Source organism: Camelus bactrianus, chromosome 2, assembly GCF_048773025.1.
Source record: "Camelus bactrianus isolate YW-2024 breed Bactrian camel chromosome 2, ASM4877302v1, whole genome shotgun sequence".
Classification (NCBI taxonomy): Eukaryota; Metazoa; Chordata; class Mammalia; order Artiodactyla; family Camelidae; genus Camelus; species Camelus bactrianus.
Genome location: NC_133540.1, coordinates 118867042 through 118894358, shown reverse-complemented (window position 1 = coordinate 118894358; position 27317 = coordinate 118867042). Strand labels below are relative to the sequence as shown.

Genomic DNA, 27317 nt, shown 5'->3' with positions numbered 1-27317 from the left:
ACAGAGCCTTCTGCTGGGCTGCCTGGCTTTCAGAGAACTTCTCCAGATCACCTGCATGCTATAAAGCCACCAGCGCCACACACTGTAATATTACAAAAGCAAAAAGCAAGGGGATGACTTCTGGCCAGACACTTATAATATCTAAGGTGGGAAGTGGGCAGGAGCTTGGAAACATAGACCCAATCGCTTACCCGCTGCAGCACGGCCTAAAGCCAGAGGTTCGGAGAGGGCAAATCCAGACATTGGGAACAATAGCCAGTGGCTTACAGATATTTTCCCAAACCATTCTAAACCCAGAAATCTTGTTCTGCTCTTCAAAACCAATTAGTAAGAGAAGAAAATCGAAATCTAGGCTCTCTGAGCTGTTTCCGAACTAGGGCTTGCTACCCGTTGAGATTTTGCCTAAAAAGCATCTCTCAGCATTTCAGCGGAAACTTGCAAATTAAGGCCAGTTTGTCACGTTTTGTCCTCTCCCTGTCTATCCTGCGCAGGGAGGATGTTTCTTGTGTTCAGAACAATGGTACCCAAAGTAAGAGTACAGATCTGCTGGAAGCCAGAAACGGAAGAGGTCACTTGGGAACCAAGCAAAGCGCAGAGGGAGTAAACACATTCAAACTGTATCTTCCTTCCTCCCCTGATTGCATCCCAGGCACCCCACACTTTCTGAGAAACGGGGCACAGTCCACTCTCCTCTGTGTTGTGCCCAGCTGTGCAAACAGCCCCCCCACTCTTAATAGGTGTTGGCGATAACCTGTTCTTTCGCTCTCTCCAGCTGCTGAACCAAATCCTCACGCTCATGGGCTGCAAAGTGCCGCACGCCAATTTCTTCGTCTCCAAGCCTCTGTTTGGCAATCGTCATCCTCAACAACTGCATTTTCCATTGGTAGAAAAAGAAGAGAGAGAGAGAGAGAGAGAGACAGTTAGATGAATAGACATGAATAAAATTCCAAGCACACTAGGCAGAAAGCTCTGGAAGATAAGCTTTTCCAAGAAATACTGGGGAAAGATACAAGACAAAGAAATTTCTTGCCAATATCACACATTAAAATAAAAAAAAATCCACATTGTATTCTGTACATGCACGCACAGACACACGTGTGCATGCATACACTGCATAAAGCTAAGGGGAACACAGGCCTGGGAATCCGAAGGTGGGTGTCCTGTGTAGCTCCACCATAGTGAGGGAAAAACTCTGGGTCTCTTTTAAACTTGGCAAAAATTAAGGTTCTGCTAAAATGGGCATGCTCCCACACTCTTAATAATTAGGCTATGTTATCAAGAGCCTTAAAAATGTCCCTACCCGATGATCCAATAACTCTGCTTCTGACCATCTGGGCTAAGAAAAATCCCAGACGTGCACGAGCTTTAGGAAAAAAGAAAAAAAAAGTCGATTGTGCTGTTATTTATAGAAAGTGTTAAAAGAAACTAGAAACACTGTCTAACAAAAGTAGAATGGCTAGCAAAGGATAATGTAGTCAGTCAATGGGCTAGTTTACAGCTGTTTGGAATGAGGGTGATGTGAACTATGCAAGACCACGGACTAACTTTTATATACAGTATGATTGAAATTTATTCTAAGAACCCATATACGAAAAAAAATTACCAAATACACTAAACTTTTAAAATGTGTATGTTTAGGTGATGTGAGACTGTGTATGCTATCTGTTCTTTTCTTCTCTTATTTTTCAAAGTACAGTGGGGAGAGTGTAGCTCAAGTGGTAGAGTGCATGCTTAGCATGCACTGGGTCCTGGGTTCAATCCCCAGGACCTCCATTTGAATAAATAAATAAATTAAATAAAAATGCGTGACTTTCATAACATACTTTTAAAATTGTTTTTAAATCTCTAGGAATTAAATTCTAGTCCTCAAATTGTAATTTTCCAAAGGATCCCTGAAGAACCCATGGCTTTTCAGACTCCGGGGCCAGTCTCCACATGTAGCTCCAAACCTTCCAGTAGGGCCATGATGGAAACTGTTAGAGACCCCAGGAAGAGCCAGTGGTCCCAGAGCACCCCCTACATGCCCATCAATGCCAAGCAGGTTGCCATTAGAGTGACTTTTTAAAGTTAGGGCACTGCTTCCTGATGCTTCTTCTAAAGAGATCGTAAGCCTGGTTCCTCTACCTCCCTGTAGGGTGTGTGAGGATGGACTTCATATACAGATGAAACCCTGGGCACAGTTTTTTGCTGCCACGTAGATCTGACCCATCCAGGAGTACCTACTGGGGCAGGCTTTTCCTTGTTCCTGTGTGAATCTTAAGGGATTTGTTGCCAATAGAGAAAATGGCTTTATTTTCAAGTGTCTAAAGAACGTAGGGGCAGATGAGAAAGTTAAAAGCCAAGGTAGACTATTAATTAGATTGAAATAAGAAAATACAGCAATGAACTTTGAAAGACATGATGACTATTGAAAAGTAAAAAGCATTTTCAAATGACAGCTACTTGGAGTCTGTGTTTGAAAACTAGTCAACTGCACTGGACAAATATTCACTGTGCACCTACTATGAGCGACAGCATCATTAGAATCAGCAGACAACAATCAAGGCAGGTGGAACAGACACACGGCACTTAGGTATGCAGATGGCCGTGCTTAATGGAATCCTCATTCCAACACTCAAGGATTCTGTCATTGTAAATCTGCCTACTGCAAATTTATCTGCAGCCTCAAAATCAGCATTCACAGTGCTTTTGCGTCATGGGTGAACATGCGCAGATAAATGCAGAGTTGCGAACAGTGGGAAACGTCCCACAGGAACGTTCCCAGCTGAGCTAGAACAAGGCAATGTTTTGTTTTCCTGTTTCAGTTCATACTGGAAAAAAGTGTCCTTCTCTTGGTCTCTTTCATGCCACATTTCTTGTTGGTTTTTTTCCCCCCCATATTTTTGTGCTTTTTGTTGGTATTTTGCTGTTTAAGATGGCCCCCCACCCCGGGCAGGGCCGGAGTGCTATCCATGTTCCTAAGCACAAGAATGCCGTGATGTGCCATACACATGTGTTGGATAGGCTTCATTCAGGCACAAATTACAGCGCTATTGGCCATGAGTTCAGTGTTACAGAATCAACAATATAAATTAAATACGGTGACTTTACACAGAAACACATAGAAAACAAAGTTATACATTGATTAGGTGACAAAAATATTATGACCAGAGGCACAGAGGAACCTAATTGCACACTTCCCCTAGGAGCGATGGTTCAGCATCCCCTAACCAGGTGTCCGCAGCAGATTTAGAGAAGATAACTGCAGTCAACAACAAGAATCTGCTGTATTGGGCGGAACTGGTTCATTCACCTGAAAGCCACTGTGTGAAAACATCTTTCACGTTACAGTTTCTTGACTGAGGGTTTTCACAACCCCAAGTGGATACAAAGAAATACAAACAGCTAACTAACTAAGAAACATTTCTCAGATCAAAGGGTCTAGGAACAAGAAAGCCTGTGCCTCCTTTGGCATGAGATGACAGGAGGCCTGAGACCTGGCTTTGAAAATAGGATGCTTTTCTTCATATGTGAAAAGTCAGATTGACAGCCTGAACTTTAAGTAATAAAATACCACTGCGGTTTTCCATTCACAGTACGCTTCACCGAACACTTAATTTAGAATCACACAATTATGTTTGCTTAATGCCAATTAATTATTAAACATGTTTATTGAGGTCTGACAGCCATATAAGAGAGTCATCTTTTATATACTGGATGCCTGTTAAGCTTCAATAAACATGTTAACAATCATTTGCTGTTTAATGTGCATACGATATCGGCTATTAAATCTCAGGGCTGGACTGGTTGAAACATTTATTTTTAAAAGTGAGGCCCAAGTTGGTAATAGCCGGATCACTGGTTGGGTCTGACACTCAAGTTCCATCAGCTGAAGGGGCCCAAGGAGGCCATCACAACAGCTGACAGCTCACTGGCTCTGGAGTCCGCCTGCTTGGGGATTAGTGTCCTGGGACCAAGTCTGAGAGCTGTGCACCCTCAGACATTTGCCTGAACTTCTCTGAGCCTTAGTATCTTTCACTGTAAGAATACAATAGTAAACAGATTTTTACTGTCCAGGGTTGCTGTAACTTTGGGGCCCAGAGTAGGCCACCCCAAAATGTACCTTGGTGGCATATTAATTATTTGGAATTAAAGTTACTTAAGAAATGACCAACACCAGAGGGACACTCTGACCCGCCTTTCAGACAAACTGCAAGCAGGAAAGAAATATCTCCTGTGAAAGGCACCTGAAGGAAGGACCCTCTTATTGCCAGAGAGAGGGAATTTAGTCCAAGAAGCCAATATAAACAAACCTTGTTACTTCCTTAATTCACTACCCAAAGCTCAAACTCTGTTTAGATTCTTCATTAACTCGGCACCCAAAATCTAAGTTTCTTTGTCCTGTCAGTTCCTCCCAAATTTATATTCCTATGTCTAAAAAGTATTACAGCTGCCTGATCTGTTCTCTTCTTAGGTCCCATGTCCATGAGACCAGCATGAATTAAAATGGGTTTCTTTTTCTCCTGTTAATCTGTCTTGTGTCAGTTTTATTATTAGTCCAGTTGCAAGAACTCTAGATGGGTAGAGGGGGAAATTTCCCCTCCCCAACGTTACACATAAAGTAACAGAGAGCGAAGTTGCATTAAATGAGCAATTAACTTACAGAAATTCAAATGTATGTGTTTGGCAAAAAGATGAGGGGGAGAATCAAGGGGAGGAAGAGAGAGATGGAGAAGAGGGGATGAGAGAGAAATGAAAATTTTTTAGATGGGCGACTCCACCCATTTCTGCTTTCAATGTCTCAGACTGAGAGCGAGGTGGGAGAGGGACTGATATGTTTAGGCAAAATCCTAATGTTCTTATTTATACATAAGACTCTTGTTCAGAGCATGCATGACTACATGCTCTCAACTTTATGGACAGTTTAAGGGACCATCAAGGTGAATTTTGGATAGACATGAGTTTTTGCCTCTTACACGCTGACCTCATAACCTAGTCCTAAGTCAGAGAAGGTGGGATTTCTCTCCCACACTTCGCACAGCCCCTGAAACATAGAAAGTGCCCGATAAATGTCAGCTGCTATCATGATCGTGGCTGTGAAGATCATCAATGTCACCCTCCATGTGCGCTCCCCTACACAGATGCCCACTGGGGAAATCCGATCTTCCTTCTCAGCTGAAGGAAGCGGCGCTCCCAAGCCAACCTTATCTGCAGACTGCAGGTGATGACGTTGATTTCCGACCTTGGAAGTGGCTCTGAAGCAACTGCTCCGAGCACTTAATTTCCTCCAATGGGGCCGTCAAAACTCCACAGCCAGCCTCCCTGTGCCAACCCTCGAAGTGGATCGGTGCCCCAAGAGGCGCGTGCACTGCCACCAATAGATGCATTCATTTGCTGATTTAGATGGAAATAAACGTTTATGAATGAATTATGGGTGTGAGCCGTCTGCTTATGGATGAGGTGCAGCTGCAGCTGGGAAGTGGCTGAGGGATGTGGTCGCAAAACGATGTGGCAAACGGCTCTTGGGCACCCTTCCCCCACCCTGCTGATGAAATCTGATTCCCCCCGCCAAGGCCCTGCTCAAACGCTGGTCTCCCCAACCCCCCCCGCTCCCCAGTGGGAATGACTCACTCCTTCCTTGATCTCTGCTCAAGCTTCCAGACCTCACAGCCCTCAACAGTCTCTCCCTCTTCTTATTTTCATTTGCTTGAATCTGTTTTCCCCAAATGGCAGTGGGAGGGAGGCAGCTGGGGGCAGGAACAGCTGTTATCAGGGTTCAGATCCTGCATCTGCTGATCACAGTCACTTCACTGAACTCCAGGTGATACCAGCTTTTTTGGAAGTGGAGGTTGTCTTAGTCCATTCGGGCTGCTATAACAGACTGCCATAGACTGGGTGGCTGACAGACAACAAACATTTATTTCTCAGAGTTCTAGAGGCCGGGAATCCAAGGTCAAGGTGCTCACAGATTGCTGAGAGCCTGCTTCCTGGTTCCTAGAGGGCCATCATTTTGCTGTATCCTCACATGGTGGAAGGGAAGAGGGTCTCTTGTATAAGGGCACGAATGCCACTGATGAGGGCTCCACCCTCATGACCTAATCACCTCCCAGAGGCCCACCTCCTAATACCATCACACTGGGGCTGAGGTGTCAATATATGAATTTGGGGGGGACACATTCAGTCTACACCATTCCACCCTTGACCTCCTCCCCCAAATTCATGTTCTCCTCACATGCAAAACACACTTACTCTATCTCCACCACCGCTGAAGATGAACTGATTCCAGCATCAACTCTAAAGTCTTCAGTCCAAAGCCCCATTTAAATATCATCTAAATCAGGCATGGGTGAGACTCGAGGTGAGACGCACCCCGAGGCAAATTCCTCTCCAGCTGTGAACCTTTGAAACTGAGCAAGTGATGTGCTTCCAAACTGCAAAGGTGGGAGACACATAGGATAGGCCATCTCATTCCAAAAGAGAGAGCTAAGAAAGGAAGGGGCGACAGGTCTCAAGTCAACACCAAACCTAACGGAGCTCAAGACTAATCCTCTCTGGCTCGATGCTCTGCCTTCCAGGCCCACTGGCAACATCACCCCCAAGACCTGGCAGGACAGCCCTGCAGTAGCTCTCTCCTGGGGCCCTGCAGCTCTGCTGGGCTGGAGTCTCAGGCCTGTGGCTTTAGAAGGCCCCCTCCTCTGTAATCCAGGGGGAGGCAGCCTGTCCCGCAGGGCTCACACCAGGCCTGCAGTGGGACTGGCAGCCTAGTTCATCTCTGAATTACCTTCAGGGTTGTTCTTCCCTGGTTCTGAAGAACATGTGTCTGAGCCGCACTAACCTCCTTATCAAATGGCCATTTGACCAATACCCACAGTGTTCTCAAGTTTTTGCAATACAGACAGGCTGATAATTTTCCAAATCTTTAAATTCTCATTCATTTTTGCTGAACAACTCCATCTTCAAATCATCTCTCTTTTCTCATTTTAGAAGCAGTCAAGAGAAACCAGGCTGCTCCCTCAATCCTTTGCTTAGAAATTTCCTCAGCTACATACCCATTTTCATTGCTCACAAACTCTACCTTCCATAAAACCGTAGAACTTGAACACACTTCAGCCAAGTTCTTTGCCACTTTAGAACAACGATGACCTTTGCCCCAGTGTTCATTACACGTTTCCATCTGAGGCCTCATCAGAGTGGCCTTTATCGTCTGTATTGTTACCAGCATTCTGTTCAGGATGACTTACGTATTCTCCAAGGAGATGGAAGCTTTCTCTACAGCTCTCCTCTTTTCTTTCTGAGCCCTCACCAGAACTGCCCTTAATAGTCCCATCACAGCAATGTTGTGAAGGGCCACTGGCTTTTTCCCGCACACACCTCAAAACTCTCCCAGCCTCCACCCCCTACCCAGTTCCAAAGCTGCTTCCACATTTTTAGGTACTTGTCATAGCAGCATCCCACTTCTCAGTATCAATTCCTGCCTTAGTCTGTTTAGGCTGCCATAACAGAATACCACAGAGTAGCTTATAAACAAGCATTTAGTTCTCACAATTCTGGAGGCTGGGAAATTTAAGAGCAAGGTGTTAGCAGATTTATTGTCCATAAGGGCCCAATTCCTGGTTCACAGTCAGCTGTCTTCTCACTGTGTCCTCATAGGGCAGAGGGGGCAAAAGAACTCACTGGGGTCTCTTTTATGAAGGCACTAGTCCCCTTGATGAGGGCTCCACCCTCATGACCTAATCACCTCCCAAAGGCCCAACCTGCTAATATCATCACATCTCAGATTAGGTTTCAACATACAAATTTTGGGGGATCACATTCAGTCTATAATAAAAATAAAAAACTATCTTGTAGACAGGTCAGCTATGAATGGTTGCCCTGCCCGTGCACTGCACAACTCCAATTCTGGGGGTCTCTGTCCTCACAATGTGAAGATGAAGTGCAATGATCACCGTTGATATAACTCTCTGAAGAGCTTTAAAAGTACAATCCCCAGTGATAGTTGGTACGGTTACAATTCTTAAACAGTGACTCGCTATTGGCCAGAGTTCTGGGAGGATCAGATGGAAGAATTAATAGGAAGGGGATGCTAGCCGTTCCTTGCCCCCAGTCCTTGCATACTGATGCAAACAGCATGTGGAGGGAGAGGTCAGCGCCAAGAATCATTTATTAAACATTCATCTGGCCCAGTGTTGTGCTGAGAGACTTAATAAACAAGGTCCTGCCTATCTTTTCTTTACTCTTCCTGTTGGCTTTCTCCACATCCTCTCCAACTGCCCCCTGATCTTTTGAAATACCCTTGATAAAATTAGACAAAAGAGCTTAAAAAGGCTCCAAGTAGGCAACTCTATTGTGTATACCAAAGGTCAAATTCCTAGACCTATATGACAAATCCAGCTCCAGCTTTAAGCAAAAGAATTTATTTAAAACAAAACAAAACAAAACAAAAACAGCAGTTTTCATTCTCTTCTTCCCAGGCCCTGGAGATCACGATGCACACACTCATTAGAGTGTGTATCAGTGTTTCCCAGTTAACAAGAACCCAGTTTGGGCCAAACAACATGCTAGAAGCTTTTCTTACACATGATAACCCCAGTGGATTTTCACTGCACTGGAGTAAATTTGGAATAAATAGCAAAGCCCTTACGAGAGCTCACGCATGAGCTGCCGCACCAGCCTCCTGACCCCAACACCTCCAACCTCCTCCCTTGATGCCTGGCCACGCTGGCTCCTCTTCAGTGCCTCGAGCACACGTTGCTCCTGCCAGCCTCTCAGCCTTTGTACATGCTCTGCCCTTGCTCTGCCCACAGGTCTGTCCAGAACCCACTTCTTTTGTCTCTTTCAGCTCTCAAGTCAAATGTCACCTCCTCTGCGAAGTCTTCCCTGGAAACCATCGCTGAAGCTGTTTACCTTCAAGTGCCCCACTCTTCACCGTACTTACGGAAATCACCTCGTTCATCTGTTCCTACCCTCCCCGAGGTCAGCAATACTGCAGGAACCTCGCTCGTCACGTGCACTGAAACACACCAGCACCCACGGCAGTGTCTGGCCAGCTGTAGGGAGCCCTCATATACATCTTAAATACAGGAAGCCTCTCGTTTGCTGCTTCCCACAACTGTGGGAGGCAGACACTGCCCTGCCCTCTTCATGGGGGTAGCCCTCGGAGAGGCAGACGCAGGGCTCTGAAGCCATGTCTCTGTGCCCTGTGCTCAGGCTGAGATCCGAGACTGCAGTGTCTCCTCGCCCTTAACCTGCAGAGCAGACACATCTGTCCTAGGTGCTTACACACATTAACCCAGTAAGACCAACCAGCACCCTGTTACGATCCCCGTTGTCAGATGAGAGACTGAGACATGGAGAGGTAAAGGCCCACATCACCGACCTTACCCTGGCAGGGCCGGTGACAGTTCAGGAGCTGATGCCCGCTGCCTCCCTCCACACCAGCACTCACTGCCTGGCGCTCCCCTATGGAGTGTGTTCTGCATTACGTGCTGTATGTAATTTCCCGCATCGAATTCTCACCGAAGGCGGGCGCACTGGCCCCCGTGTCGTGCCTCTGTCACCCCAGGCTCCTTCACTCAGGGTCTCTGCACCTCATCCCCCAGCTATTTGACTGCCTCCCACCTCAATGCCTTCATGCCTCTGAGAGAAAGACATGTGAACAGCAATGCCTTCCCTGACCACTCAATGTAAGTAGTCCCTGCCAGCTGGCCCGACTGCGCTCCTCAGCCCCTTGGCCTGCTGTCACTTGTTTACTTAGCACTTAGCACCTTCTGATATATTATTCTGTATTTCATCAAATGTAAGACTCTATCAACTCTAGGATCCACCATTATGCACCTCTAAAAAGACCAAAAAGTACCAATCATACGTGACACCAGAGCCTAGACACCATGACACCGTGATCAGAGATGTTCAAATGTGAAAAACTGTGCTTTGCAGAATCTGTGAAATATGATATATTGATTTGTCTATTTGCTTACTGCCCATCTGTCCCCACTAGAATAGAAGCCCCATGAGAGCAGGGACTCATTGGTTTTGTTTACTATCCTGTTCCCAGACCATAGAGTCAGGTCTTCAGTAAAGATGTGTTGAAATGAATTGAACCGAACCACCCTCCATGAGGCAAGTACTACTGTTATCTCCATTGCAGAGATGAGAACAACTGAGACACAGAGAAGTCAAGCATCTGGTCCAAGATCACACAGCTACGAAGCCCCTGAATTACCTTCAGACAGTTCAGAACACATGGCTTCCAGAGAGACAATCTTTACAGTGTTGCACCAAGCAGTTTTAAAGCTGCTTCAATTTGTTTTTATTTTAGTGTGATTTGGGTATGGTGTACTATAAACTAAGTCTTGGGCAGAGATATCTTTCAGAATCAGTTCTCTACAAAGTGTAATTACAACACGTGGTCTAGGGGATGAATGTCCAAGACAACACTGTTTTGGTCGCATGGTCCACCCAGGCAATGAGTTCACATGAGCCAGAACAGGCTCAGATATGGTCTCTGAGACCACATGAATTTGCTTAATTCACCTGACAATAAAACGTGAGGAAATGCTGAACTGGTCTGGCTGCTTGTTGAACTAGCTGTGTCACCTAGGTTCACCACCGAGATCCCAGTTAGAGTAAGACATGATGGAGTGGGTGAAGGGTCCTTATCGCTCATTTTAATGCTTTGTAATTAATTTCTGTAGCGCCCCAAGGTGAGAGCTTTTCACTGAAGTGCCCTTTTCATGTGGGTTTCCTACAGGTTAGGACATCTCCTTTGAAGCAGAAAGAGGAACTGTTTACAAAGATCCTTGATCCCTCACTCTGGACTGGTACAAGCATCCACAGCTGAGCACTCTTTTTCGCTCTTTCTCTCTCTCTTTTTTTTTTAAACAAAGTATACTTAAGTTAGTCGTCTGCATGCTCATTGGTCTGTCTTTACGGGCTCGTGGCTTTGACTTGATTGGTTTGCTGGCCGAATCCATCCCAAAGTCCCCTGTCAACAGAGGTGCATTCACAGAAGGGGTCTATCATTCTACGGTGCCAACACCCGATAAAGACCATCGGCTGGCGTAACATAAAGGTCACCATCAAGGGCAGACCCCGTGTTCTGCACTGTCACAGGCAGCCACATTTAAACTGGCCAGCAGGGGCCCAGGAACTGTGACTGCCTGACCCTGTTAGGAGCACTGTGCCCCCAAAGTTCCTCGCTTGTGAGTACCTCGCATTGCATTATTTTCTTCTGCCCTTAAAGCGCCATAATCTGTAAAATGAAGAAAGATACAAGCAAATGGACAGGAAAACCATTTGGGATGGGGACATGAGATGCCGCTGCTGACGCACCCTATTTAGACGATTATTCCACAAGGGCCACACAAAATGCGAGGAAGCTTCTGGGAGCTCAGCACCAAAGTAATAATGTTTGGGGTGGTGATAAGGATGGCTGAGTTTGGGGGATCCGTTTGCCAGGTACTAGACTTCTCACCCCAATCTCTGTCTCTACGGGGAGATACATAGCCACCTGCCTCACTGGAAACAGTCTATCAACAGAAAGGAAGACCTTGAGATTCCCGGTGGGATTTTGGCACAAGACGACTCTAAGCCAATCTGGGCCCAGGTTGTGCTAAATATACCAGCAGTGTCTACCCTTTACGGAGTGCTTACTGGGTGCCAGGCACTGTGCTACACGTCTTATAAACATCGTATTTCACACGCACACACACACACACACACACCCCAATCATTAAATCTCATCATCAGCTTTCTTGTCTTCCCAGCACTAACCACTGTTTGATGATCTTATTCAAGTATTTTATTTGCTTACTCTCTGCCTCCCCGACTAGACTATAAACTCTGTGAGAATGGGTAACCTGTCTTTTTTATTTCTTGATGTAGCCACACCTCCTAGAACATTCATCAGCACACAGTGAGTTCCCAGTTATGTACTGATGAATAAACGATGACATCTGACAGCAATTCTACGTGAGGGATTATTACTCCCATTTTACAGATGAGGAAACTGAGGTCTCGAGAGACACGTGACTTGCTCAAGGTCACACGGATAATAACTGGCAGAGCCAGACTATACACCTGGGTCTAGCAGTTTCCAAAGGTGGACCTCCTGGACCAGTCTAGACTACATCACTTGGCAGTGGGAGGCTAGAGCTGGCTTCTTCTGGAGTGCTAAGCTTTCTAACTCCTATTTTAGAGACTTCACTTTGCTAGCCTGATATTTAAATGTCACGGCCTCAGTATTTATACCATGGAAATGGGCAAAGCTCTACCGGCCAGGCTTCTTCTTCAGAAGAGCTCGCTCCCCAGCTCACCTCTGGATGTCTGTGATTCAAGCGTGGGCTGTTAGTTTTGCTGATTGCCTCTTACTGAACCTTAAATTCTCAGAGACCTCCTTCCTCCTCCTGGTCCCCTTTCCCAGAAGCATTCTTCTCTTAATGCCCAGAAGAGGAAGCCGGCATACCTCAGGGGCGGACAGTGGGGCTGCAGTTCTCTCTGGGGGCTGCTTTCCAGACCTGGGGCCTCAGCACTGTCTGGGTCTTTCCGAGTAATTGGTCCTTATTCCTCCCAGCCTGAGAACCCCAGGTAATCCATGCTCGTGAAGAGCTTTTCCCTGGGTGATTTGTGGAGATGAGTCCTCCCTCCCCCACAGGACTTCTCTTTCCTCGTTAACCTTGCAGAGCCATAATAACCAGGGAAGGAGAGCGTGCTAGCTAGGTTTCCCGTTTCACACCCCTCGTCTGGCTTGGACTGGGGCTTTATGTCTGTCCGGGAGCCCCGACAAGTGCTCGGGCACTGTTGGGGGAGATAATAGGTGATGGTGATCATGGAATCCCACCCTCCACCTTCAACCCCATGTGAGTGCTAAGCTGCTTGTAAGCCAGGGTGGCAACAAATCCTTCAAGAAGATGTTGGAAAATGCTTTATGGCACATAAGGTGACAAGGCTCTAGCTGAACAAATGGAAAAATTAGTCTACCTTAAAGTATCCAAGGCAAGTAATTTCCTATCACCTTGTTTCTTAAATGTACTTAACACCTAGAATCTGGACTTCCCCAAATACGGCTAAGGGTCATCAGTTAAAATGGCAACTTGGAGATGAAAAAGAAACTTCCACTTTAATAGTTGCTCATAAAATCATGCCATCAGCCCTTCTGTTTGGAATAGGGGGAGTTAGGAAACCAACATCAATTATTAAGTATTTCTGAATTTAAGGGGCTTGAGTCAGCCTATGAGCCAGACCCTTCCCCGAAGTCCACCAGTGCTCAGCGTCAGATATCCTGACCTCGCCACAGCGGCTTCCAAGTTCTCACACCTTCGGTTTGGTTTTGTTCTGTTTTCTCTTGGATGGAATGGTTTGCTCTGCTTGCTCCTTTCTCCAGATTTCTAAACGACTCCTTACCCCACAAAGAGAGTTACTGATGACAACCAGAGAGGCAGTCTGTCTGCTATTTTCTTTTATTCTTCCCTTTCCTTTTTCTTTTCCTCTTTCTTGAGCTTTTTTGCTCTTTTTTACATTCATTTTATTCATTTACTCATTCGTTTGTTGATTCTATTCCATTCCTTCAATAAAGATCTATTAATTAATGTCTATATATCATGAACTAAGAATGCTAATTCCTACAGATTCAGGAATTCAGCCTACAAAGAGTTTGCCCTTGGGGTGGGGTGCCACACAAGTAGAAGAAGTTGGGAAAGAGCAGGGCACTGTAGGTGTGTGAAGGACCTGCCCCTATGAGTTGGAGAAGGCTACATTTCACCTATGACCTGAAAGGAGACCAAGAGTTTGCAGGAGAAGTAAAGGGGAAGAGTGTTCCAGGCAGCAGACAGCAGGTGCAAAGGCCCTGAAGCATAAGGCAGTATGGTTCACAAAGGGGCTGAAATTAGCACTGCAGGACTGCAGTGTGAGGTGACTAATGGCAAGAGATGTGGCTGGAGAAATTAGGAGGGCCACATAATGTAGGGCCTAGCACACCATGGCAAGGAGGTGGGGGTGAGAGTCAGAAGGCAATGGAAAGGCTGGAGCTGCGAGGGTCACGATGAATAAAAAAGCAAATGGAGGGTTAACCCATTCTCCACACTCAGTCACAGCCACCCTTGAACAGAGCCTCTGAGTTTCTCAAGAAGGCTGGTGTCATTATTGAATGAGTAATCTGGCCTTAATGTTGATAACTGGGGGTGCGGGTGGGGGGAGGATGACCGTGACTCATAGGGGGCTGAAAATAAACCAGCCCTATGACTTTAGATGCAAATGAGAATAAATGGAATCTCTGGGGCTCACAGCAGTTGGTCTTTTTGGAGGAGGAGAGGCTGAGATTGAGATACAGGGTCTGTTGAATATTATAACATCTTCCCTGCACCTTTTGGCAGGCAAATTACTTCACAGGCCATGAATATGAGTCACTAAATTTTAAACCTTGGGTGAGAAAACCAAGTTTGATAAATGTGTCTAGCTACTGGAATAAAGACCCATGGCGCAAGCAAATCATGAAGTTCTGACAGTGCCAATGCAAAAACAGCCCCGGACCTGTGCTTAGTGCTACACATACACTCACAAACACACATGCACACACGCCCTCCCTTTCTTGCCTTGGAATATCAGTTGCAAATGTCAATTCCTAAAATATCTCATGCCTAAAAGGCGATACAATTAAAAGTGACCCAAAGACAAAGCAGAGGTATGTTTAGGAAAGTTGGAGATGGGGAAGGGGGGTGTGGTGGCTCAGAAAACAAAAAAAAAAAGAAAAGAATGAAAAATCATCAGTCAGTGACGAAGACCCCCATGAATCCAAAAATCACATTTCAAAATGTTTTCAGTATTTTGTGGATTTGTATCGTCTCCAAAATTCTTGCAGCATCTTTATGGGTTTAAAGGAAGTAACTACACATACTTCATTTTATTCTCTAGAAAAACTTGCTCTGATGTTATCACTTGAGAAAGTGACTAAGAAGGCCTGTCCTTTAATTACTGACCGGATACCTAGGTTACAGAGCTCAAATTCTTTTAACGATGCATAAAACCACATGAGAGGCCTGACTAGCTTGTCCAGCGTTAATTAGCACCTTCCTTTGGCGTTCTTGCCCACCCCCGAATTCATGGCTGAGAACAGTAGAGCCTAATTTTTTAAATATATTATGTTAAATCCAAGAGGGTTTTTTTTTTTCTTAATTTAAAGCAGACTAAGTGTAGAAGAGGCACATTAAAAAAGAACTTCCCAGTATGCCCCCAGATCGAGCCTCTTAAGCCAGCAGTAAGAACACACCCCTCTGTTCTTCGTCATGGAGGAGTTCTCTGGATAAACCAGACGCTTTCATGCGCTTTTTTTTTTTTTTTTTTAAGAGTGAGCATCTTTCAAAATGGCGCCTTCCAATAACCAACAACTCCCAGAAACAACGAATGACCCCATCATTTGTCAAAGAATTCGGTGCCATTCAAAAGACATTTCCCAAGAAAGCACCTCCTCCCTGCCATGTAGTTTTCTTGAGTCAAACTTCAACGGCCATCCCTGTTGAGAAAAGTGCCTCTGGCAAGAAGTTGAAATTGAATCTAACTTGGCAAAATGAGAAATTATTTGGGGAGGGGGGCGGAATTAAACTTCGGTAGTTTTTCTTCTCGATTGTACTTTTGTTCACAGCTTCAGCTGGGAGAGAGAGTGCACACATTTAGTTTGGAGTTTATGAGTTCATATTTTATAATTAACGTTGCCAACAGGGGAGTTTGATTAATACCAAGCAGTGGATTTTGAGCAATGTTCCATACAAATTGCCAAATTTAGCAATAAAATAAATTGGTTATGTGAACATAATTAGTAGGATGACTACTTAAAATTCAAAACCGAATGTGAATAATTCCAAATCATCTGAGCCACAAATCCATTATTTGTATAGAAGGGAGAAAGTATAGCACTTGGGTTTTATTTTGCCCTCAACCACAATGTTATTCACCACCAAGCTGAACATAATGAAACGTCTACAATGGATTGTGACAATATTTTAGAGCAACCCAGAAACACACACAGATGCGTGCGCACGCACACACAAAGGGAATGCAACAAAGATAAGAAATGCTAAACTGAATTTTCATTGCAAATGTAAAAATCTATAACAAAATTTTCAGCAAATGCTGCATTACATTTTTTTCTGACGTGCCACACATAAACCTCTGGCACAAAATTATTCAGGAGAGCTTTTTGCTTTTAAATATTCATGGTACCTTATTGTCGCCCTGGACTTCTCCAAGCCTTTGCTGAAGTTCTTTAATTTCTTCTCCCAGATGTTTATTTCGGTCTTGAGAATCTCTCAATAGTTGTGCAAGATTAGCCTGGAAATATCAACACATTATGAAATACAATCAGAAACCGAGGAGTAGAGAAATGTGTGGCTTTATCAGGCTCATGGTGGCTGGCATCCAAGTCCAGCTGAACCACATAAAGCCCATTAGAGTATGTGCATATATGAACAGCAAGTGTGCAAATCACACCACTACAACTGCATGGGGAGAAACAGAGTTGGCCATGAACCTCAGTTTGGGGATGTTTTTGTTTCCAGAATGAATCACAGACAGGTGATGGAGGAGTTGATCATATTCAACTTAAAAAAAAAAATTAAGGGCTCTTCACTTAAACTCTTGAAAGTGGACACAGAGTTCAATTCTAACATTTGGGCCAATAATATAGGAAAGGTTTCATTTTCCTGTTTGTGTGTTTTTTTTCCTTCAAATAGATCTTGTTTCATGAATGTGTCTTTGCCAACCCAATGTCCAGAATTTCTATCACAGAGGAGGCAGCCAGAGAAGAGACCAGTGAGGTGTCAGGACTTCAGAAATCAGGATCCAGAGGGAATTCAACAGTCTCCTGGGCTGGTTTTCTCACCTCCTTCTTCCCCTGTTCTAGTTCCCATAGTACCGAACAAGCAGGGTGAGCACCTTCCAGTCCCATCTTCATGGTGTCATCCCTTTCTTAAGATCTCCTTCTGCTCAGACCACATCCCCTGGCCCATGTGGGCAGCTACCCACCAGGCAATGCCCCCACCTCAATCCAGCTTCACCTACACATCACGGCCGTCTCCCCAGAGCACGTGAGCACCCTTTACCACCCTCCCACCCCTTCTCGGGTTCCCTGAACCTGAATTTGCTTATGCTGCCAAACTGTAGACATGCTTTGATCCACTCAAGCCTGTAGCTTACTATTCCACTTCGCCTCCCATGGTGTCTTTTCCATACTACCTGAATTCTGCTAATTTGCTCTAATTCTTCCCTTGCTTATTGCGCTCTTATCTAACCTCAGCACAAAGAAATGAGTTATCGAAAGGCAGAGATGCTTTCTCCTCCCTCCTCAGCACCTGCGTACACTGCTCCAGGAAGTGCTCGTGTTCCAGCAACTGTTTTAAAGACTCAAGATGAATAAGTGAAGGAAGGAAGCAGGGAGGGAAGCCAGCAAGCAACTGGAATCTGACTCCTGAAAAGGAAACTTTCAGAAACAGTCCTACGGGGGAATTTTGAAGTCATCTTTTAGACTCCCTTCATGTAATAGCTGAAGAAACCCAAATCCAGAGACATTATGGACAAGTGCAGCTGGAGGGGCTAAACCTCCAAAGACTTCAATGCTATTGCCTTCAGGAATACTCAGTCATGTTAGGTGATCAAGGGGAATACAAGCGAAAGAATATAAAGGTTAGACCTTGGCTTATCCTTGACTCCTCGCTTTATCTCATCTCCCACGTCCCATCCACCGGGATACTCAGTGTCTCCACGGTCTAGGCAGCCCCCCCATTCAGCTCCCCCCAAGCTCAGCTCCCGGCTGTTCCCCACATACTCCAGGCGTGAGCCCATCTCAACGCTGCTCTCTCTCACTGTTCTCTCCCTCCAGAACTGGAATGCTCTCCCTGCAGAACACCTCTTGGCTCACTCCCTCACCTTTTCCAGGTCTTTGTTCAAAGCTCACCGTTTGAAAGGGGCTCACCTGGACCACTCTGTCTCCTACTGCAGCCTGCCCACCTCCCCCCTGAACTCCCAGCCCCCTTCCCCTACCCTACTTTTTATTTCCATAGAACTTGCCATCTTTTCACATACTGTGTGATTTACTTCATGGTTTATTGCCATATGTTTACATATGTTTATTGCCTACTGTTTATCTCCCCTCTCTCTTCTTACTAAGACAGAAGTTCCATGAAGGGTGAGGAAATTTGTTCTCTCTATGGTCTACCTCAAGCACCTAGTGGATACTCCATAAGTATTTCTTAAATGAAGGATAATATGCTGAGTCTGGGAGTTGTGGTCTCAACCTAGGGAAGTATCTGAAATAATAAAATACTGAAACGAGTGCCTGACACACAGCCTTGCATAGAAACCCCACTCATCTCTGTCCGCTGAATTTAACCGCGCCTGATTCCCACTCACTTACTTGTGAACGTTACTCAGTAATGTGATCTAATTCTCAACCGCTTATTTGCAAAGCTCATACCATGCAAAGCTGTGTTCTAATTTTCCCAGATTTCCATTCTCATCAGATACAAATTTGGTGAAGGATGAGGAAAGTTAATCCCCAATTTATAGGCAGGAAAGCAGAGACAAGAGACACTGTGATCAACTGACTATTTTGGCAGTTTCTCCCAAAGGAATCAGATAGACTAAGTTGGAACCAGACAGACTAAGTTGGAATCAGAAGACTAAGGTGGATCCCAATTCTGCCTCTTCCTGGGCTGGGTGAGCTTGGGTGAGTTTCTTAACTTCTTGAGTTTCCCCACCTGTTAAATGAAGCTAATCATACACACTTCATGTGGTGATTTGACACTTCAATTGCATAATGAACACAGGACAGACACCTACCACAGTGCTTGGTATACAGCAGGCACTAGTTAAAGGCTGGTCACCTCCCCTTGACTCTGCCCTTCCAGGAGCTCCAACTCAGTCACTCAGTGGACAGTGACTGGCCGCACAGCTCCTTGGACACAGCCAGCTCCTTGTCATCCTGCCCTTTGCGTATTCATCCTTTCATTTAAACCACAAATACTTATTGGGTGCCTGTTACATGTCAGGCACTGTTTTAGACTCTGGAGATACAGCAGTGAGCAATACAGACAAAGCCTCTTGCCTTAGTAAACTCACATTTTAATAGATGATATTATGTTCATGACATTATATTACAATAAAATGAACAATGGCCCAGGAGTTGAGTAATAAGCGCTATGGAGAAACTAAAGCAGGCAAAGCGGTGAGCGTGTGCCGGGGGAGAGGCCACAGAAGGCATCACTGGGGAGGCCACATGCAAACCAAGACTTGAAAAAGGAGAGAGAGTGAGCGTGAGCCTTGGGGATATCCCAGGGCAAGTTCCAGGTGGGGGCAAAGGCAACCAACTGGCTTCTTTCTCTCCCTCTCCTCTTCCCATCGCAAGCCTTCCATTTTTGAAAGCCCTTCAAGGCCACTGGAGCAGGCTGACCCCCAGGGACTGCAGTGAAGTGGAGAGATGGTTCAAGTCTTGATTTTCTTCTCCTGGTTCCTCCCCTCCATCCTCCACCTCTCCTTCTCCAGCACAAGGTATCACAAGTGGGCAGCCTCTCCAGGGAACGCCAGAACACTTCCCAGACACCAGCTCAGCAAGCACAACCCCTCCCCAGCAGATGCAGGGACAGGCTCCCCTGGCTGGCCGGAGGGACTGGCCTGGAGGCGCGGCAGGAAGAGCTGGCTTGCACACAGCATCTCAGCACCCCATCTGCCGAAGACACAGCAAAATCCACCTGCACAGGAGCTGCCTTTTCTTAAATAGTGGAAGAGATGTTCGGAAGGAAATGTTTGTAAAAGCATCAGTGAAAAGTTAACAAAAGATTAAAAAAAAAAATCTGCAACAGCCCTGACCTTCCCTTTTTGAAACAATAATGGTTGGCTTGAGCCTCAGGTGAGTAGAAAGACCCTGACGTTCGCTCATCGGTGTGAGCACAACAGTAAACCAGTACAACCCGAAATGTCCGTGGTGAAAGGCGTCCACCTCCAGTCTGTCACAGATGAGTGCTTGTGCAAAATACGACAGAAATCAATTACTAGGAAAAAAAGAATTGAAGAACACATCAAGGTCCCAAGTGTTTGTTAGATTCAGCTGACATAAAATCATGCTGTCAGACTGCTATGAAAAGTTTCTGAATGCTTATTCTCAATGTCTGCACTTGTCTTGGACCAGAAACAGCAGCTCGCAGCCTGGCACTGAGCCCAGTGATGCTCCCAGGTATGTGGATGTTAGAGCAAGGCAGGCACCCAGTTATATATCAAAGGTTCCAGTGATACATGAAGCTGGGGACAGGGCTGCTTTAGGAGACAGCGATTCAGAGACCAGTGATGTGACTGTCAAACATTATTTACTCTGCAGCCTGGCTGAAAAGAAATCTACCAAAATAAAGTCAAGCATTTCTCCAGTGGCTGCAAAACAATGGCTAATTAGAAACACATCCCTTCCAAGGGAATTCACAGTAAATCTACCCCAGCTTTCAAATTGACCCCCGGGGTAAGGTAGGGTGGGGGAGACTCCCATTTTAAAGCAGGTGACTGTAATTTTCTTTCACATTTCACAGGCTGGCTTGTCAACACACAGTTCTTTTCTATTCAGTCCTTCCACCTCCTCAACTCTCAAACAATAACTTTGAAAACTAGAAAATGACTGTTCTGATATGGTGCCTAATTCCTTGACATATACCTTAAGGAACAAAAAGGAAAAAGACAGAAAGAAAGAAAGTAGTACATTTCAAAGCACTCAAAATAGAGGAGAAAAGTTCACACTATTCTTTTGACCAAAAATAACACCCATGACTCACACACATTCACTATAACAATCCATCAAGCTAACACGCGGCGCCTGCTTATAATTTATCAGCTATGCAGAGCGTTTTGTCTCTGTGTTATTGAGAAGGACTCTGTGACCATCAGTTTAGAATAGCCGCACTATGTAAAGGAAATGTCAGGGAAAAAGTGTCAGACCGTCTAACACTGGGAAGAATTTCATAGGGAAGGAGAACGAAATCAAGAGATTATTTCCTCTAAATCTCTGGGGCTGGGAGTAGCATAAATAGTAAAAACATGAAAAGGTTTCAAAAGAAGCTTCTTTTTAAATATTCAGATCTAGCCAGGGCTGACGTTCAAAGGTTGACATTTTAGCTCTGATAATAGTGGAATGCTGAATACAGCACAGTATACTGTAGAATCTATATGCATAAAAGTCACTTTTTCTAGCTAAGAGTTTATCTATTAAAATTGTGATGGGGATGGGAGAGAAAAGAGATTTGATGAAAACATACTGGGAGATCCGAGGCCGAAAGGACATTATAGCCCTCCATTCAGACACATCTTCCTTTGTCAAGGAACAACTCAAACTCCAATTACAACTGATGTCTGCAGAAGCATCCAGCCAAGGCCAGCCCTAGTGTGGGGACAGTGATGCTCACAGACATGCTCTCTGCACAGAGATGGAGACTACAGATCCTGACAGCTGTTGCAAAAGCAGAGATCTGGGAGCTGAGAGAGCTGTGTGCCTCTCGCCCCAACCTCTCTGCCATTTTGCAGAAATTCTCACTGCGGCAGATGGGTTGGTCACCCAGGCAAGGGGAGCTGTTCCTCTACATTTCTTCAAGTCAAGTCCTACTGCATCTTCAACTCTAGGTCCTGCCTCCACCGCTGTTTGAAATTTCCTTACAAACGCCACAAAATATGTCAAAGTTTACACTATAGATGCAATACATTTTTTTTAACTTATAAGACAGGATGGGAGATTTTTAAAATGCTATATCACATTTGGCAACGACAATCACTGTGAAGGAACCTGATTTTCAATGATCAAGTAACCAATACTGGTTTATCAGGAAGGCAGTTCAGGGTACCAGTTGTAAGAAATAGCCCAACATCTTTTAGATAGGGGGAAAAGGATCCACTATAATCCATTCTTCTCCCTGATGTAAGAAATGAAAAGTTGGGTACGAGGGGCTCAGAATATGCTACCCCCCAAATATGCTCCTTTTCCAGGAGGATTATTTTGATCTGAAAGAAACTGAGAATCAATAGATACAGAGAATACTCTTCTCTCCCCTATTCAGCCTAAAAACAGGGTATAAATTCCCCATCGTGAGGATGTCCCATCCTCTCCCGTACCTGGAAGAGAAGAGCAACTGATCTAGACACGAAGAGTCGTTACCATGATGAGTCTGCAGAAACAAACCTTACTAAAATAACCCTGTCTTCCATTAGTTTCCCCATACACTTCCTCATCACTCTCCCACAAGGTTATCATCCCTTGATGTCCAAACCCCTTTCTTTTATTGAAATGGTAGATAAGCCCCTGAATCTAAGCCTTTCTTTGAGTTTCACTTCTTCTTTGTGCACGTCTGTGCACGTCTGTTCACATAAAATGCTCATGAAATTGTATGCTTTTTCTCTCCCATTAATCCATTGTTTGTCAGTTAAATTTGCAGGTCCCCATGCACTGAACCTAAGAGGGTAGAGGAAAAGATTTTCCTCTCCAAAAGATAAAAATGAAATGAAAGAAAGCGATGAAAAGTTTAAGATTAATCCTTCAGTCTTGCGCTATCCAGACACCAGGAAGGGCAGTAAAATGCAGAAGGTCACGCATTTTCCTGAGTCCTTAAATAACTCAGCTCAGCCACCAGGAGGGGAGAAAGGCAACATTCCAGTTACAGTTCCTCAAGTCATCCCAAAATCTTTGTAATTTACTAGATACACAGCACTTCAGTAACTTAGCTGTGGAAACGTCATCCTCCATCATGATGTAAAAATTATGCATATTAGCAAATCCTATAATTTACTCCTCAATTTGCTGACATATCAAAACTGGAATTCAAAAATGAGAGGTGGAAAAAAAGAATGAGAGAGACAGGTAAAACCTTGGCCCAGGCACTTCCTCACGAAACGTTATTAAAAAAAAGTGTGAAAAAGAGAGAGACAAGATTTAGAAACTGCTGCTCAACTACACGGTGTTGACCCCTGAACCCTTTAAACCCGCACCTTCGGTAGGGTAAAGTACTCGATTAAGCAAGAATATGTTAAAAAAAAAAAGTTTGATGAAATGTCAAGAGTGCTTGAACGGTGTGATTGATAGCAAATTTAATTGCAATTTCTACTCTGCTGCTTTGGTCTACGGCTACTCCTGTGTTAATAGAGTGAAACTTGCTTTGCTGAGCAAAGGCTCCCTATTCATAGCGACTGCCAAAGTGATGACCTCTGTCACAGTGACAGTTTTCTTGCTTACAAAAAACAACCACCCAAGCGCCTAGACCACATGCATTTTTTGGCTGCTGCAGCCTACTCCCACCTCATAATCTCAAAACACATTTGCGAACGAAGGCATTTCCGGGCTCACAGGCAAACACTCTTCAATAAGTCTGGGAGGTTACTATTTAAATAAATGTTTGCTTAATCTTGGCCATTATGCTTCTGCAGCTGCAGCTGGCCCCACTAAGGGGCCATTAGTGGCTCCCTTAATAGCTCCCAGGTTCTGACTCCTTGAGCCTAAATGTCTCCATCTATAAATTGGGGGGTGCTCTCACCTTCCCGGCAAACATCGTTGCAAGGATCTGAAGCGCTTATAAGCAGGAAGCAGGAGTGCTCAGAATGAATTTACTGTTATTATGATTTTGGGGGGGGTTCCTGCAGGCTGAACCCTGGATTTCTTCCCAGCTTCCCTGGTGTAACAGTAAAATCGTACTGTTCAAAGTGTTATAAAAAGAAACATCTCAAAGCACTCGAGATATTTGAAGGAAGTTTTGGGTTCTGAGCATCAAACCAGGACGCATGTACAAAGTTGCTCTGATTTGTGGTCACTGGGGACAATAATAAGATTGACCAAGAAAACGTTTCTCCTGAAGTAAAAGGCTGCCTCCCATCCCACAGAGGGCCACTCTGTGCTCTGATTTCTCCAGGGTTGTCATCCTGGCACATGTCACCATCTAAATAAGCCATGACTTTTTAAGGGAAAAAAGCAAAGGCTCCCTCCTGGACCAGGAGGAATACCTCCCACAGTACATTGACTTGAAATCAAAACAGGGGAAGACAAAGATGTGTTTGATTGTTTATTCAAGGAAGAGTTTGCAAGGGGGAAAATGCGTTGCCGTGACCCCAAAGAATCCCGTCTTAGAAAAATATTAACCCAAGATAATTTAAATTCCCCTTTATCTCCTTTGGAGGAACTGCTTGTTTAGCAAAAGAAAAATATTTAAAGGGTCGTCTGAGATCTTTCGGTGATCTCGCACTGCACTGAAGAGAGGTGCTCTGTGTACAGTTCTGCCTGGAGTATCAAGAAGGAATTTTCATTTCAATATCCCATGAGAAGCTATTAGCGAAATCACTGTTGTCACGATTTCTTCACAGCTTTTTTAACGGATGATTTGCCATTGGAAATTGAGTTGTTTTAAAAAGGATTCTAAGTTCTAAAAGACAGCCTCAACAACCATTATTTCTAGAACTACAAACATGAAAGTTCTGTCCTGTCCTGTGAGGAGGAGACAATAAAGGAGGAAGATATTATGGCCAGATATTCGGTGTCATGAGAGAGAACCCTGGCTTAACAGGTAAAGACTCCTAGCTCAGTTTCTGGTTCTCAGCCACTTCTAAGCAGAGGACTTTGGATAAAGCACTTCATCTCTGAGCTTCCAAAATGGGTTGGATTAAATATTGTCTATGCTTTTTCCTTGCTCAGGCAGCCTACGAGTCAAATCTGGAACAAAACCCTGAACTAGAACATTGAACTACAAGTCAACAGATCTGGGTTTTTCAGTCCTACTCAATTAACCTGCTGTGTGACCATAGGAAAAGTAAAAAAAAAAAATAGCCAACACCCACTGAGCACTCACCGAGTACAAGGCAACAAGCGTTAGAAGCATCATCACACCAATTCCTCATAAAAACTTTATGAACATATCTCATTATTATGTTCATTTTGGAGAGGAGGAAATTGAGTCTCAGAAAGGTTACACAACTTGCCTAAGGTCAGCCAGCCAGTAAGTGGAAGTATTAACTTTGAATCCATATAATTGGATGTCAGAACCCGAGCTTTTATCTACTGCCAACCATGACGCTGCCTTGAGACTTTATGAGAGACCTAACTTGCCAGTGTGACCTCAGAAGACAGCCGGGAGGTGACACACGTGCACAGACACCTACGTTCATGCATGTGTCCACACGTGGTCTCTGAAAAGTACAAAACATCGCAAAGACTGAAGACGGGGTATTTCTACTTATATTTGAGAAGAACCCTCAATACATTTACAGTCAGCTTAAGCGACTACAACAAAATGCCAGAGACTGGGGGGCTTAGAAACAACAGACATTTATTTCCCATAGTTTCAGAGGCTGGAGATCTGAGATCAGGGTGCCGGCACAGTCAGGCTCTGGGGAGGGCCCTCTTCCAGGCCGCACATCTCTTGTTTCCTCACATGACGGAGAACAGAACAGAGAAGCCAAGTTCCTCGTGACTCTTACAAGGGCCCTGAAGCCCATCATGAAGACTCCACCCTCATGAGCTCATCCCTCCCAAACTACCTCCCAGAAGCCCTACCTCCTCATAACATCACCCTGAGGAGTAGGGTTTCAACATACGAATTTGGGGGGACATAAACATTCCTCCATAACACAGTGATCACAGTAACCTCTCCTTCTGAGCTGAGACATGAACAGGGAAAGAGTCTGTAGAAATTCCTCCTTCAGCTCAAGAAACGGGAGCCACAGCTCCAAGGCCGACAGGCAACGAGGTGCTCAATGCGGCATCTTCTCCTCTTCCAATATGTGGATCCACTGACCCCCGTGTACCATCTGTTACCCCGGCAGCTGGTTCCCGTTTCGTGCCTTCTGCTCACACAAGGTACATTCACTTTGCAGCTGGAGGGGTAAATACTTCACCTACTGTTTGCCTCTGGGATAAATACGCGATGTAAGGCGATACTAGGTCAGGGTGCACGCTTCTACCCTCTCTTTCTGCTGATGAACAAGTGAAGAAGGTAACTGCGCCTCTCCCTTCCAGTACTGGCACATGGATGCCAAAGCAGTCTGCTTCTGGCCAAACGGAAAGTTGCACTGTAACCAGTGCATGCAAATTTAAGGGTGCATTTTCTTCCCCACACTGAGCTAATGAAGAGGGCATCTTAGCACCTGCCCCCATCCAAAAACCATCACATGCCTTTATAAATAACTAAAGGTAAATAACACTTGAAAACATGTCTTTTAAACAGGTAAGATTATTTTTCCAAATACTGGAGCTATTTTCCCTCACTGTTTATCAAGACATTTCTTCCATTGCTCGGCCAGAATTCCTCCCTTGACTTTGGCCTCTAGTTTTCCTCTCCATAGCACCTATTACCATTTAACATCCTATATACTTTAATCGTTTTGCTTATTGTCTGCTCAGAGCACCCCTACCAGAATTAAGATGACTATACTATTAATCATCCAAACCAAGACAATCTGGAGTGCGAAAGGGGCACTAAAACAAACCATGCCGGGACAAGAGGCGAAACCAACCCTGAGGTCACCCAAAGTCTGGTCACCCAAACTGCAATGCAAGGTCCACACCCTCAGGGATCTGGGTCTGACTTTTTTCACCCTATGTCCCTAGTGTCTAATTAGCACAGGACACCCATGAGGTGTTCAATATTTACCGAGTCATGCTGGCTCCCAGCATGAGCTCTGAGTGGACTGCAGGACTTTGAACTCTGGCTCTGTCAACAATTACGTTATTCCCCTTGTGTAATTGACTTGCCTGCCACAGGCCTTGATTTCCTCATTTGTCTGATGGCCCCCACCTCCCATGGCTGTGTGAAGATTCAATGGGATCGTCCACAGTGTGATGCTGGGCACAAGGGCCGACACTCAAGAATGTGCACTCAAAACTACTGGCTGCTATGGTTATCACTTGTCACCCCAAGACTGTCTTAAGAAGGTGTCCAAAGCAGATGGTTAAGGCTCGGTCTACCCATCTCTTCAACATGACAACAGCAGAAGCTGCCTGGCATCTATAGGATGCCTGGCCACACCCGTCTGACCCTGAAATGGGCCCCTAGCCTGAGCCTGGCCTGGGAGAACTCTCCTCTGGGACCAGGGAGCAGCTTTCTTCTAGTGGTCCAAGATGTGGCGTCTGCAGCTCTCCTGTGGTCAGCAGCCACGCTTCCCATTCCACAGAGAAGACAGGTCCACAAAAAGAAATTACAGCTGACACAGAGAATGCTGAGGGCAGAGGAGAGACCTGGGGGCACCTGAGCCCTGGTGGCAGCTGGTCCTGAGGTCTGGCTGCAATTCTGTCCCACTAGGTGGCTATTCAACCAACCTTTCTGAGGCCCTTTGAGCCAAGAACTTCCTCT

The 27317-nt window shown here is 45.1% G+C and overlaps 1 protein-coding gene across 4 annotated transcripts in view; it reads right to left on the bottom strand.

The window, feature by feature from the left end:
• The window catches only part of CCDC149 (coiled-coil domain containing 149), a 96311-nt gene that overhangs the window by 31297 nt on the left and 37697 nt on the right, over positions 1-27317 (bottom strand). For all 4 annotated transcript variants that reach the window (XM_074349701.1, XM_074349704.1, XM_074349692.1 and 1 more), the window contains exons 4-5: positions 16192-16299; positions 752-868 (exon numbers count right to left, since the gene is read on the bottom strand). In XM_074349701.1, coding sequence (XP_074205802.1) covers positions 752-868; positions 16192-16299 — 225 coding nt within the window. The remainder of the gene's footprint in view (positions 1-751; positions 869-16191; positions 16300-27317) is intronic.